A 22,397-nucleotide genomic window follows, 5' to 3' on the forward strand; every position below is an offset into this window, starting at 1 on the left:
GCAAAGAAAAAGAAAGGATGAGAATATAATCATGAATAAGTCTAGCAAGGGAAATATTTTTAGGTGTTTTCATTATTTTTTATTTTTTATTTTTTTGCTCTGGAAACTGTTAGTCCAAACTGCACCATTTTGTAAGCCCCCCAGCCATTTCACAGACCTTGGTCAAAGTGAAACATTCCACAGGGGTTCGGGCTGTGACAAACAGCCTGCCCAACCGCCTGACTCTCTTATTATATTCTGCTGGAAGAAAGTGTAAGGAACCTCACACTGCACCGGAACAGGCACCAAACTGCCTAATCATGGGAACATGTTATCAACATTTTCCCAGGCAGCAGGCCATGCCCCATGTTCCAGACTCCTCCCACCCAGCCTATAATTGCCCCAGCCTGTAAGCAGCAATGGGCATTGGCATTAAGCTGCAGGTCTTATGCTGGACATAAAGCCTGCATTTGCTGTAGAGCCACCACTCTCTCTCTTTGTGTCTTTCTTTAACCCTCACCTTCCCTTCAAAACCCAACAAAAACTATTTATAAGACAATTTTTCTTCATCCTCCAGTAAGAACCTAATTTTTTGTTTGTTTGTTTTGGTTTGGTTTTGGGGTTTTTTTGTTTGTTTGAGACAAGGTTTTACTGTGTTGTCCAGGCTGAAGTGAAGTGGTGCAATCATGACTCACTGCAGCCTCGACCTCCCCGGGCTCAGGTGATTCTCCCTACTCAACCTCCTAAGTAGCTGGGATTGCAGGCATGTGCTACCATGCCTGGGTAATTTTTGTATTTTTTATAGAGATAGGGTTTTACCATGTTGCCCATGCTGATCTTGAACTCCTGGGCTCAAGCAATCCTCCTGTGTTGGCCTCCCAAAGTGCTGGGATTACAGGTGTGAGCCACCATGCCTGGCCTAAGAACCTAGTTTTTGGACAACTATAAAAGTGCTGTTTTACATAATAGGATGTAGACATGTAATAATTCATAACACCTGAAGGGGGCACAGGCAAAAAATATAAAGAAAATTGAGAATGACTGGATATTATATCTAATGGTGCCACATTTGTGTCTAACATCTTTGACATTGTTCTCAGCAAATCCCTGGGAATCAGCTGTTGAGCTAGATGGAGATGGGAAGAGGATAAAGACTGAGATAGTTGGCTGGGCACGGTGGCTCATGCCTGTAATCCCAGCACTTTGGGAGGCCAAGGAAGATGGATCACCTGAGGTCAGGAGTTCGAGACCAGCCTGACCAACATGGAGAAACCCCGTCTCTACTAAAAATACAAAAAAAAAAAAAAAAATTAGCCGGGCATGGTGTTGCATGCCTGTAATCCCAGCTACTTGGGATGCTGAGGCAGGAGAATCGCTTGAACCCGGGAGGCAGAGGTTGTGGTGAGCCAAGATTGCACCATTGCACTCCAGCCTAGGCAACAAGAGCAAAATTCCATCAAAAAAAAAAAAAAGACTTGGATAGTTGTATTATATCTATTAATTCTAACAGGTTGTGGAGAAGCTTGGCATGAAAATCATGAGGCATAATGAAGTTTGTGTGTTATTTCCAGATTGTTCTTACCATGTTGTTAAGTCATAGATGAAAACAAGCAATGTTTGAAGGATAGTCCCAACCTCCAGGTGTACCTAATCCTGATGAAGCCGATGCTGTTAGCACCCTCCCATATCCCTGAGCCTTTTAGAATTTTCAGTTGATTTCCAACTGCCAGTATTTGTACCTCTGTACCTGCAGCCCCTTTTCCTTGGAAATGTGTGTTGCTTATTTGCAAGGCAAACCAGAGTAGCAAAGAATTAACACCCCCAAAGCCCTACAGGCAGATCCCTCAGCCAACAGCTCTCAGGAGTTGATGTATAAATTCCCCAGCTCCTTGTATCTTGGGCAGAATAATTCTATGGTGTGGGTTTTGCACCATTCCTAGCAGTTTTCCTGCAAGGTAGAGCTCAGGTGCCCACTGTGGTAGCTGGCTCGATGACACATTTTATTGGCTGTCCTACTGTCCCTGTATCATCCAGCCACCTCATACCAGCGTTCCAAAATAAACTACCCACACTGGAATCGTTTCCTCAAGTTCTGCTTCTGGGGAACCAAACTAAGACAACTTGAATGTGAGGTCTCCCACGGGACATCTCTTGCATCCTAGTCATAAAGAGAACACTGGGGGAATACATTCAGGGAACACGTGAGCATACTATTTCTTGTTTTTCAAATTACCTGAAAGTTATCTCACCTAGATGTACTTTATTGTTGAAGTAGTGACATTGAAGGGGCTAGTGATTAGATGAAGTTCATGCATGTGAGGGAAAGCCCAAAATAAATCATTCCTAAGCAAAGTGAACATCTGAAGAGCATCCTGGATGGCCCACATGCAAGGAGGATAATAAAAATATTTAACACCTGGTACAGCATAGGCCTCAACCAGTCATAGAAGCTACCAGCCTACCTGCTAAGGGCCTGCCACACAAACTGACCATTGGCCCTGCCCGCTGAAACAAGGATTCCTGGTGCTGCCTGGGTCAAATCTTCAGGCTGGGTTGAGAGGTCAGTGGGCAAAGAAGGATTTACTTGGCTTTCTCCAATGGGGCTCTGAGGCAGATGCATATGATTTTGAGTCCTTCTCAGAAACAGAAGTGATGGACTGAAACATTCATTGAACATCTCCAAAGGGAGTTAAAGGCCCAGCAGGGCCACATCATCACACGTCCACTTTACACTCCAACATGTTATCACTTGTGTCCTCTCCTGACTATGGAAGTAAAGGCCACAAACAGCACACAGTTTCCTTCCAGAGAGTTGTCTCTTCTCCGTTGTGGGTAGTGTTAGCAAGACCAAGGTAGCAAAATAGCCAAGGGGTAGGTGTGTATGTGACCCAAGATAAATAGCTCCGAGCCTCTCCTGGCACTATGAAAGTAACGCAGAATGATGACATAATCAGAAAATGGTGTTTGGAGTACATATATGAGGATATTGGTGAGGGTGCTAATTCATTCACTTACTAGGGATGCTGTAAGGTATGGTTCACCCATTCCTGCTATCCAGACCCCAGAGTTGCCTGGTGTCTCTTCATCTCCTTGACCCTCTTAGTTGGTTCTGTTAGCCTTCCAGTAATTTCCTTTTATTGCTTAAAATTTCTATAAGTGGTTACTTTTGCTTGCAACCAAAGAACCATAATTGCTTTGGGTCCTGCATGCTTATCTTCAGCCATGTTTTGTGAGGGGTGGACCCCGTGAAAGAAAGCGTGTGGCAGCAACTGCTGAAAATAAGAAAAGCCAGTCCCTGGATCTTCACAAACAAAAGAAAACACAGGAGGTTGCTGTGGGTTTGAAGGACTTGGTGTATCTAACTTGAATGACAGCTTCACCTCAGTTGGCTTTCAGTTTCCTATGAAGCTAGAATTCCATCCCTACTTCCTCCATTGTCCCATGGATTGGCTGGCTTACGAGTCAGGAACTTCTCATAAGCAAAGCCTCAGGGCTTTGGGCAGATACTGGAAAAAGGACAAAGTCTTGGGTAAGGCTTTCTTAACTTGTTAGCAATTCTGGTAGACAGGGAGTAGGTTGGCATTGGAATCACGGGCTAAAATGAAGCCTGGCTGGAATACCTAGGGGCCACTTGCCATGATATTCACATTTACTACAAAGTAATTATATATATGTCTATGTCCATTTCCTGGAAACCATACTGTGAACTGGATGGATTTCTTTTATTTTTCTTTCCTTTTTTCAATGCTTATTTTCATTCATAAAATTGGGAAATGTATTTTCTTTCATGATTTTAATCATTTCTTTGCCAGTGTTGAATACAACACATTCACATAAAACTCTCAAAGGCGGCCATCTGAGCACTCTGCCAGCCTGGCCCATCCACAGAGCTTTGCCTAGAAGCTTTGTCTTTTATAGAACTTAGCTCGAGCAATGATATCATTGACGAAGTCATTGTCTATGTCCGATGGGGTGGCAATCGCTTCAATTCCTGACTTGAAAGCTGAGAGACCACCTGAAATGAAACACAGAGAGTTAGGCTCAAATATTAACTTTCAGCAGAAATAAGCAATGAGCATTGCCAAGATGTTAGCTCTCCAGGCAAATCTTCCAAAGCAGGCAGTCCCAAATCCTCCTCCCTCTCTCTCCCTTTCTGAAAGGACATGCTACCCCAAGAATCACTGGGAAAATTCTAGATTGGTTTCTTTTTTTCCAAAGTCTCTGGTTTTTCTTGTTGCAAAAATCAGATTTGCTTTTTTATGTAATCCAGGCCTGGCAGAACTAGACTCCCAGTACATCCTCTGCTGAAAATGCTTGTAACATTCTCTCATTTATTCAATAATTCACTCATCTATTCACTCATTTATTCATTCAGGAAATGTTTTCAAGCAACTACTATGTGCCAGGAGAGGTGTCACACTGACTGCAAGGTACCCAAGACACACTTATTTCTTTGGGTACGTGTATATATGCATGTGTATGCTATTTTACCCTAGAATTTTATCTTTAGTAGTTATGTATGTGTTTAACATAATTGTGCTCTGCTCTGATATCCAGAGAAAAAGATGCCTGGTCCTGATCCCTGCCTTAAAGCACCTTGAAGTAGAGACTAGAAACTGTTCTGATTAAGGCCGTTAGAGTGTGGAGGACATAACATGGGCCGATAGGAGGTAAACCTAATAGGAATTGATGTGGTTGGGTGTGAAGAGAGAAGGAACCAGAGAGCCTAAGAAAGCAATCTGGTTTTCAGGCTGGGATGACTGGCTATATTATGGTGCCTCCAAGACACGTAAAATGCAGAAGAAAGAGCAAATTTATAGTGTGAGGTTAGTGAGTTAATTCCATCTGGGAGATGCTAAACTTGAGGGGGCCTGTGGTCAGCCAAGCAGAGATTTCCACTTGGATATATAGCACCTGAAGTCCCAAGAATACTCACGGAGTAACATTGTTCAGACAATTTGGAAAGTTGTTGACAGTTTCTTATAACAGGAAAAAACCTATGAGAGGTAGGCAAACAGATAGATAGATAGATAGATAGATAGATAGATGGATGGATAGATAGATAATTTTTTTTTTTTGAGAGATGGGGTCTCACTCTGTCTCCCAGGCTGGAGTGCAATGATGTAATCAATGCTCACTGCAGCCTCAACCTCCCAGGCACAAGCAATCCTCCTGCCTCAGCCTCCTGAGTAGCTGGTACTGTGTGTCACCATGCCCAGCTATTTTTTTTTTTTTTTTTGTAGAGACAGGGTCTCACTATGTTTCAAGGTATCACTCAATAGCTCAATAAGCAATGAATAAGAACCCCAACATTCTGCAGAAGGGGAAATGGAGGTTGAGGATGGAGGACCTCTCAAAGTAACTCAGTGGTTCAGGGAATGCAAATGCAGCCTCTAGACAGCTCCTCCCAGGGCCACTGCTGACCACGTGGAAATGCTCCCAGGGAGTCTGGGGTCACACTGGCCTTCAGTGGTCTCATTCATTGCTCATTTAAACAAAGTACTCAGAATACAGCCTACCTTTGAGGTGCTGAGCAACACTCCACGTGGGGAATTTTTTCTGGATTGCCTTAATTCTCTTTGTTAGAATCCCAGTGGCCTGTGAAAGGTGCTCTTTGCTGTCCCAGGCACCAACAGGGTGGTACGTTTGTTTATCAAGCTAGAAAATTCAGATAATAAAGTCAGCATCTGGATGAGGTAACACATTTTTCTGCCATTCCTAATTTCCTCTCCTGGTATTCAAGTCATAGATACCGGCCTTTATCCCCAAAGAGTCAATTCTATTGTTCTTTCTTTCATAGAGATGAGAGTCAGAGAAACAAAGTAAGGTTTGGGAGAAATGGAAATGGCACAGTTTTAGCTAAACATTCTAATATACAAAAAAAATTTTTTTTAAGTTGTTTTGAAACAAATAACACCCAAAGTCTACACATTTTTGGTAATAAATAATTATCCAGCTAATTCAGAGAAAAATTTGTTTCTAACTGGGAAGGCCAGAAGTCTGTATTTCTACAGACAATTTAAAATCGAGCCTGGAAGCAAATATCCAGATAATTTGGATCCCCTTCCTCCACTTTATCCAAAGGAACAAGTTGTTTCAAGTAGGGCTCGATTATACCACGTTTTGATCCACATGGATGAAATTTACTACTTCATGAACCCCAAGAGGACACCTGTAACAATAGTGCTGTTGATAAGATTTTCTCAGTTTTAGTGTATTACATATTATTTATTGCAAAATGGTAGTTATGAAACTCCTAAAATACTTTTTAAAAGATATCTGATAATGAATAAGCCTTGAATGAAATAAAAAGATGTGTTACAGAAATCCCAGATCAAATTATGCTAGAGTAGCCGGACACAGTGGCTCACGCTTGTAATCCCAGCACTTTGGGAGACTGAGACGGGTGGATCACCTGAGGTCAGGAGTTCAAGACCAGCCTGGCCAACAAGGTGAAATCCCATCTCTACTAAAAATACAAAAAATTAGCTGGGCATGGTGGCGTGTGCCTATAATCCCAGCTACTCAGGAGGCTGAGGGAGGAGAATCACTTGAACCCGGGAGTGGAGGCTGCAGTGAGCCGAGATCACGCCATTGCACTCCAGCCTGGGCAACAAGAGTGAAACTCCATCTCAAAAAAAAAAAAAAAAAAATTATGCTGGAGTACCTGTAGCCAGATGCCAGGGTATTTTGGGGCTTGGAAGCACTGCAAATGGATTTCTAGTTGAGGTTGAGCTTCTGTGAGGAGGGATGCAGTGGGGCTGATAGAAAGTTTCTAGCTAAATACCTGCATCAAGCCAAATTTAAGTCCCCTGTGATCCCAGCCGTCTTGCAGGACAGATCCACCGTGGCTTTCCCTGGAGATGATGGCTGCGATGACAGCAGGGTCCACGCAATGTCTCTGCCCGACTTCTTTGATCAGAGTCTGGTAAGGTTTTATGGCCCTCAAATCCATCTCAGCAAACATTTCAGAACCACGGATCCCTACGTCAATAGGAAAGAAACTGTTTTTCTGGGCATAGTAGTGTGTGCCTGAAGTCAGTCCCTGCTACACAGGAGGCTGAAACAGGAGGATCGCTTGAACCCAGGAGGAGTTTGAAACCAGCCTGGGCATCATAGTGAGAGCCCATCTCTAATTAAAAAAAAAAACAGAATTTAAAGTTAAAAAAAGAAAAGAAACTGTTTCTTCTACTTCAGAAGAAAACCATTTTTAAAAATTTGCTAAGTTAGCCACAGCCTCTGATAACTGCTAATGGCTTGGGACAACCATTCTAAGACATCCTTTTGATCTCTGACTGCAGAAACAGATCCACAACCCCCAACAGGTGCCGCTTCTGCTCTGTTTCTCCTTCAAATTGCTCATGCCTGGAATCCCAGCACTTTGGGAGCCCGAGGTGGACAGATCCCTTGAGGTCAGGAGTTCAAGACCAGCCTGGCCAACATGGTGAAACCCTGTCTCTACCAAAAATACAAAAATTAGCTGGACTTGGCAGCAGGCACCTGTAACCCCAGCTACTCAGGAGACTGAGGCAGGAGATTCACTTGAACCTGGGAGGTGGAGGTTGTAGTGAGCCGAGATCATGCCATCACACTCCAGCCTGGGTGACAAAGCAAGACTCCATCACACACACACACACAAAATTCTGCCACACTGGTGCACTGGGAAGCCTGTTGGACTAGGAGTCAGTCAATGTATGTTTTAGCCTGGCTCTGCCACTAGCTGGCTCTGTTCTATTGGGAAGTACCCCCCTCCTTGCTGAGTCTTTGGGCTCTGATTTGTAAATTTGAGGGGTTGGGGTCTGATGTGACCTTGTGGTTGCTGCCAGCTCTGACACTCTAAAACCAGGATAACATGATGAAGATGACTTTGGAACAGTATTGCTTCAAATGTTAACGTGTAACATGAAGCAAACACAGCGGCACCACCCAAAAAACAAAGCCAGAGTCTAATATTTATTCAAGCAGTAGTTTCAACACGTGGAAATAAACACAGCTGGACAAGGTTTGGAAAGAATGGGAGTGGAAAATAAAAAGAAGCGGGTTGTTAGATTGGTCAGGATTGTGGTTTTTGCTCATTTTTAATTTTGATGCTATTGTCATAATGATGATTATACCTTTTCAAAATTAAGTGACTTCCTAAGAAAAAATCTGAAAACGATGAAAGGGGGAAAAAGCCGAACGTTTGCTCTGCTTTTCACTTACCGCAGTTCATCACACTGTTTGCATCACAAGTGGCCCCAGAGGTCTTCATGGTCATGATGTCCCCGTAGCAGCCGTGGTACAGGCGCGGATGTAGGTGAGGCTTCATTGAGTGGGTGAAGGGGTACGAGCACCTGGAAGTGCCTAGGAGGCAGAAGTGTAACTCACATGAATCCTGTGAGAAGATATTACTTGGGTTGCTGCAATAAACATCACTAAACCAAAGGCGGAAGGCCACAGACAGAACGCCCCAACTCTCTTGTTGCCATTATTTGTTCATCAGACAGAAGTTCCCCATGCCCACTCTGCTCCGACCTTTTGTTTTGTTTTGTATTAACACAGCGCTTAATCTGAAAACACTGCAAAATATTATGAAATTCATCTTTTATAGATCCTGAATGCATGTGCAGTCTTTTTTTTTTCCTTTTTTTAAGAGACAAGATCTTGCTCTGTTGTCCAGGCTGGAGTGCAGTGGCGTGATCATAGCTCGCTGCAGGCACCAACACCTGGGCTCAAACGATCCTCCCACCCCAGCCTCCTGAGTAGCTGGAACCACAGGTGCACATCACCAGGCCTGGCTTATTTTATCTTTTTGTAGAGATGGGGTTTGCTATGTTGCCCAAGCTAGTCTCAAACTTCTGGGCTCAAGCGATCCTCTCTCCTTGGCCTCCCAAAGTGCTGGGATTACAGGCACTGTATGTCAGTGCCTGTATGTCAGAATTAAAACTGACAGGTTTTTAAGCAGGAAACTTGAGAGGTTTTTTTTTTTTTTTTTTTTTTAAGATTCAGGGGGTACATGTGCAGGTTTGTTACATGGGCATATCGTGTGATGCTGAGGATTGTCCTTCTATCGATCCTTCACCCAAATAGTGAACACAGTACCTGATGTGTAGTTTTCAATCGTTGCCTCCCTCCCTCCCTTTCTCTCTCCCTCCTTCCTTTTACAGTCCCCAGTGTCTATTGTTTTGAGAGGAATTTTAAAACATTTCTGACACAAATGCTTCTGGGAATGTGAACATCTGGATTAACAATTTGACTTTGTTTAGAAAGATAAGAAAGAAGGGCACCATAACAATTTAAATATATTCTTATTTTATATCATTTACTGTGAAGTTGAGTTCCTATGTATGTCTATTTAATAAAATTAGAAGTAAAACTTGAATTTGCCAAAATAAGTCAAATCTATTCTTGTTTTTTTGTTCTGTCATTAAAAAGTGAGTTTCTGTCCAAGTCTACCTGTTACAGGAGAGGCAGAGCTTTTGCTAAAGGAGATACAAAGTTATTTTCTGTAATGTTGAAAAGTTTGTTCTAACGGTTTCAAGGACTGTTAACTTGTACCTTAAGAGTCCAAATATTTGTTATAAGACAGTACTTTGGGCTGGATGTGGTGGCTCATGCCTAGAATCCCAGCACTTTGAGAAGCTGAGGCAGGAGGATTGCTTGAGCCTAGGAGTTCGAGACCAGCCTATGCAACATGGCAAAACTCATTTCTACAAAAAATACAAAAATTAGCCTGGTGTAGTGGCACATGCCTGTAGTCCCAGCTGTGTGGGAGACTGAGACAGGAAGATTGATTGAACCTGGGAGGTCGAGGCTGCAGTGAGCTTTGATGGTGCCACTGCACTCCAGCCTGGGCGACAGAACAAGACCCTGTCTCAAATCTGGAAAAAAAAAAAAAGTATTTTGTTAAAATGTTTGATGTAAAAAAAATAGAATCTGGCTGGGCGTGGTGGCTCACACCTGTAATCCCAGCACTTTGGGAGGCCAAGGCAGGCGGATCACCTGAGGTCGGGAGTTCAAGACCAGTCTGACCAACATGGAAAAACCCATCTCTACTAAAAATACAAAATTAGCTGGGCGTGGTAGTGCATGCCTGTAATCCCAGCTACTCAGGAGGCTGAGGCAGAAGAATCACTTGAACCCAGGAGGAGGAGGATGCAGTGAGCCGAGATCGTGCCATTGCACTGCAGCCTGGGCAAAAAGAGCAAACCTCTGTCTCAAAAAACGAAAAAATAATAGAATCTAACCACTTCTCCCACCTCTGCTACTGCCACAGTCCCAGCCAGCATCAGTGCTCATATGGACTCCCCTAACAGCCTCCTAACTGACCTCCCTGATTCACTCTTGCAGCCCATCCCCTACCTAGTAGACAGAGTGGCCCTGTGGGAATATGCATGGGCTGCTATCAGTCTTCTCTCTTAACCTTCCAGTGGCTTTCTCCTCCTTTAGGGAAATAGCCAAGTCCATCCTGCAGCCTCCAAGACCTACTAGATCTGGCCCTCTGCTCCTGTTCCTACTTCTCTTTCCCTTTGCTCACTCTCCTCCAGCCACATTCTTCTTTGTGCTTATCCTTCAACATGCCAGGCAGGTTTCTGCCTCAAAGCCTATATGTTTGTGGTCCCTTTTGCCTAGAACGCTATTCCTCCAGGTATCTACATGATCATGCCTTCAGGTCTCTGTCCAAATATCACCTTATCAGCAGAATATATAGAGAGTTTATAGACAAAAAAAAAGAAAATGGTCCTTAAACATATAAAAGACGTTAAACCACACTCAAAAGAAGAGAAAGGCCACATTAAAACATCATTATGACAGCATTTTCCAACGCTTCTTTTTTTTTTTTTTTTTGAGACAGAGTCTTGCCCTGTCGCCCAGGCTGCAGTGCAGTGGTGCGATCATGGCTCACTGCAAGCTCCGCCTCCCGCTCCCGGGTTCATGCCATTCTCCTGCCTCAGCCTCCCCAGCAGTTGGGACTACAGGTGCCCACCATCACACCCGGCTAATTTTTTGTATTTTTAGTAGAGACGGGGTTTCACCATGTTAGCCAGGATGGTCTTGATCTGCTGACCTTGTGATCCACCCACCTTGGCCTCCCAAAGTGCTGGGATTACAGGCGTGAGCCACCGCACCTGGCTGCATTTTCCAACTCTTTAGTTGGCAAGAGCCCAAAGGTTTGGCAATACCCTCTGTGGGAGAGGTTGTGAGGAAATAGGCTGTCTCACACATTGCTGTGGAACACAGTTTTGTGATAGGCTGTTCATTCCAGCACTGTTTATAAGAACAAAGGACTGCAAACAACACAAATGTCATTAATTTAGGGACTGGTTGAGTAAGTGATGCTACGTCCACAGTGAAGTACTATGCAGCTGCAAAAGGAAAGAGTAAGACCTGTATATATTCCTGTAAAATTCTCTCCAGGAGCAAAATAGTATTTATAGAATTGTACTCTTTGTGTAAGAAAGGGGAGAAAATACAATTGTATATTTTGTGTGATTTGCTCATATTTTCAAAAGAAACAATACAAGGATGAATGAAAAACTGATAAAAATTGTTAGTTATGGAGAGAGTAAGAGGAAGGTAAAGGGAACAGGGATAGGGGATAGACTAACTATCTTTTTTAAAGTTTTTATTTTGGAACCATGTAAATGTTATCATAAATTTTAAAATTAAATCAAATAGGGAAAAATGGAATCATAAAAAAGAAAAACAAATGAACATAACTCTATAACAAATTGAAAGATTAATAAACATATAGAGGAGAATTATCTTAAGTGACTTTAAAATATATCCATATAAGTATATACCACTACATAGGAATCCATCCTATGAACATAAATAATCACAAGAAAATCTTAAATTGTATCTACTGTCTCATTATTGGTTGGTAATACTGTCATAGTTATTTTGACACTATTGTATGTAAATAAGTAATAATGCTAATGTCATTAGAACTAGGATTTTTAGTGTAAGATAGCAGAGGTACAAATATAAAACTGATGTAAAATGCTTGCATTCTTAAATATAAATGTGAAATATCTAAATGCATAGTTGTTTTTCTTTTAAAAATATATATTTTCTAGTTCCCGCCACTGAAAACACCTGAAATAAATGACAACTCCATAGCAATGGAGCACTTTTACTTCCCACACTGTGGTCTCTAAATACCATTTCCTGCTAACAAGAACCAGCGCTCCTCAGAATAATGGCTGATTGCTAGCCTGGGGCAGGAAATGTTCAAGCTGAACCAGGAACATCTTTTTGTGCCAGAGCTGGTCCTTATATGTTAGAGACACATCAAAAAAAAAATTTTTTTTTTTTTTTCCAGATGGAGTCTCGCTCTGTCACCGAGGCTGGAGTGCAGTGGCATGATCTCGGCTCACTGCAAGCTCTGCCTCCCAGGTTCATGCCATTCTCCTGCCTCAGCCTCCCAAGTAGCTGGGACTACAGGCGCCCGCCACCATGCCTGGCTAATTTTTTGTATTTTTAGTAGAGATGGCATATCACTGTGTTAGCCAGGATGGTCTTGATCTCTTACCTTTTGATCCGCCTGCCTCGGCCTCCCAAAGTGCAGGAATTACAGGTGTGAGCCACCGTGCCAGGCCCAAAAATTTTTACGGGTGAAATGTTTTTATCTCCCTCCCTTCCTCTCATTATTTCACTCTCTCTTCCCTTTTTCCTCTCACTCTTTTTCTGTTCATTCCTCTCACTAGAAGATAAATATCGTTAGGTCAGTTTCTAGATGTTTTTCTCTGCTATATCCTCCTCAGCACCTGGAACAATGCCTGGCACAAAGTAGACATTTAATAAACATTTGCTGAATGGAAGAATGGATAGTTGGATGGATGAAGGAATGAGACAGAAAGGGATTGTTTAAATTATCTGGATCAAGTGTCCTTATATTGACAGGTTCAGTATCCTTTCACTGGGAGGCAGTCTTTGCCAGGCTCACTGTGTGGCCCAGAGACCACAGGCATCAAAGTTACCCAGGAAGCTTATTAAAAATGCTTATCACTGGGCTTGGCATGGTGGCTCACACCTATAATCCCAGCACTTTGGGAGGCCAAGGCGGGTGGATCACGAGGTCAGGAGATCAAGACCATCCTGGGTAACACAGTGAAACCCTGTCTCTACTAAAAACACAAAAAAATTAGCTGGGCATGATGGTGGGTGCCTGTAGTCCCAGCTACTTGGGAGGCTGAGGCAGAAGAATGGCGTGAACCCAGAAGGTGGAGCTTGCAGTGAGCTGAGATCGCACCACTGCACTCCAGCCTGGGTGACAGAGCGAGACTCTGTCTCAAAAAAAAAAAAAAAAAAAGGCTTATCACTGGGCTCTTCACACCAGATCTACTGAACCAAAATCTTGCAGTATAAGGCCAAAGAAGCTGCATTTTACCCAGCATTCCCAGTTGACTCTTACACACGTTTATGAACCACTGCTTTAAGGGAACTGGAATATGACCACGGATGGACCCTACACTGCCTGTGTAGGCCTTATAAACACACAAGCCCTTTTTAAATTGAGTCACCTTTCAGCTATACACAGCTAATATGGTAGCTCATAATTAATCTACTGGCTATTTAACTCTGCTCTCACCTGGCAATCTAAAATGAGTAAAAATTTAAAACTATGTTGCCCTGCTTTTGACCATAAGTAACTGGAAATTACTTTTGGGTAGCCTTGTTTTTCCAAATTTAGAATTGAACATTTTAGAAACACTTTCTTTTCAGTCACCATTCTATAATTAAAGACAACTTGAACATTGCTCAGAATGGCTTTTCATTTTGCTTAGGTCAAAGTTTTCACATTCTCTTATTCAAGATCCCTTACCAACTCACCAACCTATCTTTCCAGCCTTCCCCCCAGAAACCCCCTCTTCTGTCCAGACCACACGGACCCAAAGACTTTTCATTCATTTCTGCCTCTGCTCTTTTACTGAAATCTTTCTTCCCATCCAGCAAGCTCTTCCCTTTTCTTATTAAATCACCAAGCATCCTTCAGTTGACATGTTCCCCCCAAAAGCCTTTCACATCTGAGCATTCTGGTTGGATGTGAGCTCTTCCTCCCAAATCTTTCCCAGACTAGTGCTTTTCTCCCACCTATACACATTGAACTCTCATCCACCGCTTGGCATTGATAATTGTCTCTTCATGTGTTTTGCTTCCAAGGCACTGTTCCATATACCTCCTGGTAAGATATCCAGCCTGATAGGTGCATTGTCAGACAGGAAGTAAGCAGATCAATAAATATTAGATTATTTGAAATTCCCACAGATTCTGTTTTTCACCTGCTTAGCAAGCAGAGCACACTGTTAATTATAGAAATCATAGTTGATTAATGGCCAAGCTGGTCAGAATGAGAGCCCACTCTTCCATTACAGGTAATCATTGCTCTTTCTGATTCATGATTGTGCTGGAGGTTTTTGTGGATGCCCTGTGAACAATGCTAAATCTCAGCCATTGACTTACCAATGAGGGCAATTAGTCCCCAAAACACCACGGAGGATAACATGGCGGGGAATCTTATCTTCCAGGACCTGCTCTGATTTGAAATCAAAAGTGGTTAATTTTAAAACCTGAAAATTTCCTAAAGAAAAATTTGCTTTGATATTTTAAAAAGTTCAGAGTTATTTCCAATTCACTACTCATTTCCCTGTTTCAAGATAGTATTCTCACAGGCTCAGTACATAGTTTGTTGGCACACTCTCTTTCTTAAGCATAAACTCCCAATCTCACTTCAATCCAATTTCATATTGACATGAGTCATGCATATCTTACATATGTAACTAAATATACACTCCTATCCCATCTCTAAGCTTGGTAACCCCATAATTTTGTGGGGTTTCTCTTTTAAAAAAGAATACTTTTTTAAAAAAAATACTGCTCCTTTCATTCTAGTTATTCACCCTACCCCTGCCTTCAAGGATCAGTTTTGGTTTTTCATCCATTTATTTAGAAATGAGATCCTGCTCTGTCACCCAGGCTGGAGTGCAGTGGCATAATCATAGCTCACTATGGCCTCAAACTCCTGGGCTCAAGCGATCCTCCCACCTCAGCATCCTGAGTAGCTGGGGCGACATATGCCTGCCACCATGCCTGGGTGTTTCCATTCTTATACTAGGGTCTCTGTAGGGAAAACAAAATAAAACAAAATACCAACAGGAACATCAGAGAACATGACTTAGAAGAGGTTTCCTCTGCTCCATTTCTTCCTCAATCAACTCTATTCTTGGTTTCATTCAAATGGTAGCTTGTAAGTTTTACAAGATATAAGAAGGCCAGCACTAACCTTGTTTGCAACTTTACAGAGAAAATCTCCCCTCTCTGTTTGCAAAGGTCTCCTGTACTCAGCAGCAAACTGCACTTCAAGCTTTTACAAAGTGATGGCCTTTGTCCTGTAACATAGGTTTAACAGTTGGAGAATCCATTAGTCAGTAGATCACTGCACACCTGGCTTTAACTGAGTAGACATCAGTGTGGCTCTACTGCTGTGGAGGAAACTTTTAAACACCAGCATGAAGACTCACCTGGCTTTTCTTACCTTCGTCCTGTACCAACGATCATTAGAGGAGCTTTATATATGGTTTAAAACCCTCTCTTTAAGCCATTGACCTCATTAGGCCTGGTTATAATACTACTTAGGACTTAGGTGACCCAATTAATAAGAGGATTTCAAACGGTTTATTCACCACTATTAATTAATTAATCTAATGAACCCCCAGGTTGCTCAGGAGGCATATTTTGATAGATTGTTTCTAGATATCTAAAATTGTGCCAAACAGCTTCTAAATTTGCGAATAAGAAACAGATAATTTGCTTTAAAAAGATAACAGGAAATACTAGCAATTTTTATTATTGGATTGGTTATTTACCTGAAATACTGGGTCTCCTGCTTTTTGTTCCCCATTCCAATGTCACATGATCTCCATACCAATATGTCACATGATCGCAAACCACTATGTCACATGATTATGATAGGTGAACTTGGCTCCTTACTCCAATCCCACTTCTGAGAAAAAGGTGCAAGTGTGGCCACCTGCTCTAGGAGATCAATGCAAAACCAGGGAGTAGCAACGTGAGTGCTCATTTGCCCATACTTGCTAAGGATATGGGAAAAAAGGATATAGCCAGGGATGAAAACTTCTTCAAGAAGAGAGTATCTTTCTTCAGGCTTATGTCCAAAGGAAGAGAGGAAGCATATTGTGCAGCCCCAGGAACAGGAAATGGAAGGGACGTTCTTGAAACAGGCAAAGCACATTGCGCTGAGGGGAGGAAGAAGTCTGGTCTGGGTCCTTCCACAAGCGTGTCCAGTTTCTCAGACTGCACACAGTCCTACCCTACATCCACCGAGTGGAGAAAGGTGCAAGGCAGCTGTACGGGAAACAGGAAAACAAAGCCACAGGCAACTTCCCAGCTCCCTGGCAATAAAACAACCTCCACTCCCAGGAGAACATGCCCTCCCCAAGCTGAGGTCTGCTGCACAGTCCACTGGCACTCACTTCTGCCCTGCCTGCCTTCCTGCTTGTAGAACAGACGTCCCTGGCACGGCCTCTAGCCTTCCATCCCTGGAAGAGTGGCAGGGCTGTTCTGAGCCAATGGATGATTCCTACCTGACTCTCAGCAAAGTGACCCACGGAGGGTCTGCTCCACCACCATCAACACTGCAGTCAGGACCACTCTTGAATAAGGGATATTGCAGGAGTCTAACTGCCCTGAGGCAGGCCTTAGAAACCCATAGTCTATCACCAGCGACATTGTGCCCATGACCCACTTCACTGCAAGGTGAGTAGAGCCACTTACCTGAGGCTTCCAGGCTAAGGGCAATGAGAAAGTTCAAGAAAGGGAGATTAAGAAGTTATGAAAGAATGATAAGTGAGATAAAAGAGAGTAGGTGGAGGCTGGGGCTCTCCCTACATGCACTGGAAGAAGAAAGTGTTAATAAAACATTTAAAGCACTGTTGAATGTGAAGAATACGTATCTTTCTGCTCTCAGTTAGTGGGGTTACGAGTCCTTCTAGGTATGAGGGTATTAATGTCCGGGCTTCTGCAACTCAACCAAAATTATTTTCAAACTGATGTGGATTGTTCTGTTCACTGAAACTGTGAGAGAACAATTGAACATTTATTTGACACCCAACATTAGTCAGGTTCCTATGGATATTATATGACTCAATCCTCCACTGGCCCTGTGAGGCAGGTATCATCCCTTATTTTAGAGATGAGGAAACTGTGACTCAGAGAAGCTAAGTAACTTGTCAAAGATGGCACAGTTAGCATGTGACAGAGCCAGGATTTGAATCTAGGCCTGTAAGATTCCAAAATCCATGCTCTTCCACTGTATCAGAAGTGCCCGCACGATGGACAAATGCCTCTGCAGAGCAATCATTGCAACAGGTCCAAATCAATCTGGATACAAAGCATTGTCTATGGTCTGGAAAAGTAACACCACTCACAGATTTTATACCACTATCTGTCAAGTGTTTGTAGGTGCTGTTGTAATTTCTAAAATGCAAATTAATATAAGTTAACTAAGTCCAAAGTGGTTTTTTGTCACTTTATATTTTCTCTACCAGTAATAATAATGTAGTTAATACACACTGACCTTGTATGGTATGACTGGTAGAATAATAGGAAGGGGCATGACCTAAGTTTGTTATACTCTAAAGCGTAACTCTTAACTGCAGTACCCTACTGACCCAGTGGATGGTTAAGTGTGGGTACTATTGTATGATGATCTTAGAAATTTCTTGTCACTAAGAAGAAATATACTGAATAAATTCTCCATCTCTTCCCAGGGATACCAAGAATGACTACATGTAAGTTGTACCGGTATTTACAGGAGGGGCTTGAAGGGAACTGGGCACCTGTCATAATCTCCATCAGTCCCCAAAATAAAAACACAATCTATATACAAGCATTGTCTGTGCTATACAAATAAAACTCTATGGCCTGGTCCCCTGCCCCCTCGAATCAGTTGCCTGCTCCTAAGACTCTTCAGTGCAGCAATTCTCTGGCAGCTTCTGGGGAGTCCTAAGAGATTTGGGGTTCCTGGCTTCAGTGATAGAGACTCCAATCATCCCTAATGACTAAATGGCCTCAGCAATGGGAAAACTTCAATGGCAAAGTTTTAAGTGCTACTGTCCTAGTTAGGAGGAGAGGAATGATTATGAAAACTGAGGTACTCTGTATAGCCAGGGAAGTAGATTCTGGTGGGAGTTCTTGGCAAGACTTCTCAATTCATACCACACAAAGACCTGCCCTTGTGCCCTGAGCTACCCTGGGTTAGCACTTTTGGGAGTTAAAGGAATCCAGCATCTCAGGCTCCCTTGGTCCCCTCGCCCTCTGCGTCCTCACCTGCCTCCCTCCCAACACTAGTCTGTGCTAATAGAGACTGGGTTGTCTACGCCATGTCATTATTTGTGAATCCCAGGCACAGCTCTCCCTTCTCAGGAATAACAGCCAAGGAGGATGACCATGGGCAACTCTTTTAACCTCCCTGAGACTTAATTTTCCTCATCTGTAAAATGGAGACGATAATAATGCCCCATGACTTTGTTTTGAAGATAAAAATAAATTTTATATGTAAAAACATGTTCTAAACTACAGTGCTTCATAGAGATGCCAGTTACTATCATGATGGGTTTGCACTCAGGTCCTGATGGCTTAGCTTCTTGTTGATTTATTCATTTGTTTGTTTATCCATGCACTCAGGAAAAATAATTAATGGCTGAATTATAGGACAGGAAGTAGGAGGTGAAGTCTCTCTTCAGCCGTGAAGAAAACTTGGCAGGACAAGCAGGAGCTATTCATTGCCAGGACTCTGTAGCCTGCCTGGTAGGAGTGGAGGAAGGATAAGTTCAGAAACAGCCACACAAGCAGTTGCAGCCCAAGCATCTGTTGCATAGCTTTGAAACCTATAAAATGAGGGAGCTGCCCAAGAATATGTGGCAAAGGTACTTTGGCACCAATGGCTGGTGAGAAGGCAGAAGGGGAGCCCTTCCATAAAATTTCACTAAAACATTCAAGTTAACCCCAGGATATTTCAATGTCAAGCTTTAACTGCTGTGTGCTTTTCTTGTCTTGGTTTTAATCTACTATATGATAGGTAAAATGCATACCCTGTTGAAGAAGCCACTTATATGGTTGCATTATTGGTCTTCCAATGTCAAACATTTGACCAACATTTCAGAAAAGAAGATATACAAATGGCCAATAAAGCTCATGAAAAATTGCTAAACATCTTTACACATCAGGGAAATGCAAAATAAAACCAAAATGAGACAGTATTTCACACTCTCTAAAAAGGCTAAAACCAAAGACTAGCTATATCACATATTGGTGAGAATATGAAACAAAACAGAACTCTCATACATTGCTGGTTGGAGTGTAAAATGGTATGATTGCTTTGTAGAACTGTTCAGCGGTTTCTAACAAAGTAAACATACTACATGCCTCAGGAATTTTATTTCTAGTCATTTACCCAAGAGCAATGAAAAAAAAAATGTCTCCCAAAAGACTTGTATGAGAATCTTCACAGATTGTAAGTTCTACAAAGAAAAAAGAGAAAAAAAAAATTTACAGTGCTTTATTCATAATAGCTCAAAACTGGAAACACTCCAAAAAATTCATCAACAGAAGAATGGACTAACAGTTGTAGTATAACGATATAATGGAAAAATACACAGGTTAAAAAAAAAAAAAACAAATCCAGGAAAAAATTCCAGTGAACCTGGGCTGGGTCAGGTGCCCACCTCTGGATCATTCAGCCATGTCTAGGAATATATTTGTTTGAAAAAGGGACTCCCTGTGGTTTGGAAAGAAGGGAGAAGTCTGAAACAAAATTTTAAAGTAACATTTTTATTTTGAAATAGTTTAAATTTCACAAGAAGCTTCAAAAATAGTACCAAGGGTTCTCATGTACCCTTCACCCAGCTTCCCCCAATGGCAATATCTTACATAACTATAGTACATGTCAAATCCAGAACATTACCATTAGTATTATACAATACTGTAAACTTAGGTACAGACCTTATTTGGATTTCCCCAGTTTGTTTTTACACACTCTTTTAAAAAAATATTTATTTATATTTCAGAAGCATATAGTACTGTGAATGTTTATCCCACAGGTAGATGCAAGTAACCATCACCATAATCAGGATACAGAACTGACCCATCACCATAAAAAGACTGCCTCATGATATCCCCTAACTATGTCTTTCATTGTGCCAAAAGTAAACTATTTTTTTTTTTTTTGATGGAGTCTCACTGTTGTCAGCCTGGGCTGGAGGGCAGTGGCATAATCTCGGCTCACTGCAACTTCCACCTCCCAGGTTCCAGCAATTCTTCTGCCTCAGCCTCCTGAGTAGCTGAGATTACAGGTGCCCACCACCACGCCTGGCTAATTTTTGTATTTTTTAGTACAGATGAGGTTTCACCATGTTGGCCAGGCTGGTCTCCAACTCCTGACCTCAGGTGATCCACCTGCCTCGGCCTGCCAAAATGCTGGGACTACAGGCATGAGCCACCGTGCCCGGCCAAGTAAGCCATTTTTTAAAAACAGCTTGATTTGAGATATAATTCACATATCATAGCCTTCACTCATTTAAAGTGTGCAATTCAATGGTTTTTAGTATGTTCACAGAGTTTTGCAACCATCAGCATAATCAATTTTAGAGTATTTTCCTTATCCATGGAAGAATCTCCGCAACCATTAGCAGTCATTCCCAGTTTCTCTCCCCTCCCTCTTCTCTTCTGTTCACCCTCTGACCCCAGGCAGTCACTTACCTAGAACTCTGGATGATTTTGTAAAAAACTGTTCTATAGTTGTTCACCATACCTGTGATGGAGAGAAGAGCTGGAGCAGTATCTGGAGAAGGACTTGTGTCAAAGACAGTCCTTTTGTCACGGTTTACCCTGGGAGTGACTTGTATATAATCAAATGCTGTAGAAAATGAGGATACAAAAAACAATAGGATTATTTGATCAGGTAATGACGTTGAAGACGCTAGTTCAAAAGCTTAAGCGTAGAAATTGGCCTGAGGCAGGAATGGGATTGCCTCTTCCATTGTAACAGAAAGAAAAGAGAAAAAAATCAGATAGCAATGCAGTTCAGTGTATAGAGTTGATGGGAGAAAACTGAGGGAGTTATCTACTGATTTTTAAGTCCTTTGTGAAACAGGAGCTCAAATCATGTGCCGAGAGTAAAAACTACATGGACTTAGAAAACGGAGAGCATGTGGAAAAGCTACTCGGTAGAATTGGAGAGAGAGCTGAAAGAGAGCCAAAAAGATGAGTGGGGTCTACATATGGACTAGTTGAGATTGGAGTCCATAAATGTTCATTCAGAGGTATTGAAATGCTGGGGTCTGGCACGGCAACCTAAGTACAGACAAGGAGAAAACAGAGGGCTGCGGTGGTCCAGGGCTGAGATGCAGCTCTGCAGGTGCCATGCAAGGAGGATACAGGGACAAGTGAGATGGAGTTTGGCAAAGGAATGGCTTAAGTAATGGCAAGTGGATTGGAAATGAAGGGAAGAAGGTAAGGGGCTATCATGGGGCCAGTGGGAAGATTTAAGCTTAAGGTTTTGGAGGTGGAGTGTATCGGCCATCCTTTTCTCCCAGCTGACTTCTCTTACCTTACCTCTAACTCCACCCACAGTTATAACAAACAGTAGCATACAAGCTTCAGCCTGCTTTGCTCAGGCCCTTTCCCAAGTGCTTGCTCACTCCCTCGTGCCTGCTTCCTGCAGTCTTGATTTCTAGGAGAACTGGAATCCCCTGTGGACCTCTCCAACTCATTCTCCTTAGTAACCTGACCAAAATCAAGGGCAGAAGGATGAGGGGGTGGATGGTGTGAGGAATAAATCAGGCATGCAGGGACTTGGGCTATCACATAGCCCCATAGACAGTGGAGGAGCAGGCAGGTGTGAGTGATTCTGGGCTGTGTGTGCAAAGACTCTGGTGACCTTTAATCAGGCCAGAGGCCCTCACAGTGCAAAGAGAGGAAGCAGGGGTTAGGAGCCTCAGCTGGAGGCTTCTTAATAATAAGTTTTCTTGTTTAACAATAGAAGGATGTTCATACTGTTAAGCTCTTTACTTAAGCAGGTTATTAAATGGTATTAATGAATGTTTCCAATTTTGTTTTAAGTGTGTGTATATGCAGGCATGGAAATTAAGCTGAATTGCATCTTCAACTATACCAGATGTTACAAAATTCTTCAAAGCAGTTGTACCATATTTACCCCTCTAAAGCAGCATATAAGTGTTTCCACGCTCCATATCTCCACCGAGATTTGTTATAATTAGACTTAAATTGGGTGGTTAAAGTCAGTTTCCTGACTGAGATTGGGCATCTTTTCATATACGCTCATTGGCCGTGTCAGTTTTACCTGCTCTGAACTGCCTGTTTGTATTCTTTGATCACTTTTCACTGGGTTGTTTGCC

At 42.4% G+C, this 22,397-nt stretch overlaps 3 protein-coding genes across 15 annotated transcripts in view; 2 read left to right on the plus strand and 1 right to left on the minus strand.

Moving 5' to 3' along the window:
- The window catches only part of LOC100448218 (large ribosomal subunit protein uL30m), a 178,491-nt gene extending 170,595 nt beyond the window's left edge, over positions 1-7,896 (plus strand). For 3 of the 5 annotated variants that reach the window (XM_054547323.2, XM_054547326.2, XM_054547324.2), the window contains 2 exons: positions 4,355-4,436; positions 4,537-7,896. In XM_054547323.2, coding sequence (XP_054403298.1) covers positions 4,355-4,436; positions 4,537-4,608 — 154 coding nt within the window. In that variant the 3' untranslated portion in view covers positions 4,609-7,896. Of the gene's footprint in view, positions 1-1,079 lie in introns of all 5 variants that reach the window. The other 2 variants (XM_054547325.2, XM_054547328.2) reach the window with 2 other exon arrangements.
- LYG1 (lysozyme g1) overlaps positions 1-22,397 on the plus strand; it is a 158,305-nt gene that overhangs the window by 101,639 nt on the left and 34,269 nt on the right. The window lies entirely within an intron of this gene.
- On the minus strand, positions 3,876-20,851 carry LOC129047310 (lysozyme g-like protein 2). Of its 2 annotated transcripts, none has more exons than XM_024241179.3 (7): positions 20,792-20,851; positions 15,245-15,350; positions 14,425-14,497; positions 8,182-8,322; positions 6,767-6,963; positions 5,499-5,637; positions 3,876-3,994 (listed from the first exon to the last, which is right to left on the minus strand). In XM_024241179.3, exons 3-7 carry the CDS (start codon positions 14,465-14,467, stop codon positions 3,876-3,878), a joined length of 639 nt encoding a protein of 212 aa, XP_024096947.2. In that variant the 5' UTR covers positions 14,468-14,497; positions 15,245-15,350; positions 20,792-20,851. The 2 variants fall into 2 exon arrangements, with proteins under 2 accessions (XP_024096947.2, XP_063569431.1); XM_063713361.1 differs by having other exon boundaries at positions 14,425-14,492; positions 20,792-20,845.

Source organism: Pongo abelii, chromosome 12, assembly GCF_028885655.2.
Source record: "Pongo abelii isolate AG06213 chromosome 12, NHGRI_mPonAbe1-v2.0_pri, whole genome shotgun sequence".
Lineage (NCBI taxonomy): Eukaryota > Metazoa > Chordata > Mammalia > Primates > Hominidae > Pongo > Pongo abelii.

Coding starts and splice junctions, on each gene's coding strand:
- LOC129047310 (XM_024241179.3), bottom strand. CDS start 14,467: ATGTTATCCTCCGTGGTGTTTTGGGGACTAATTGCCCTCATTG. Junction 8,323..14,424: donor GGGACTAATTGCCCTCATTG/GTAAGTCAATGG, acceptor TCTGCCTCCTAG/GCACTTCCAGGTGCTCGTAC. Junction 3,995..5,498: donor TGTTGCTCAGCACCTCAAAG/GTAGGCTGTATT, acceptor GTTTCATTTCAG/GTGGTCTCTCAGCTTTCAAG.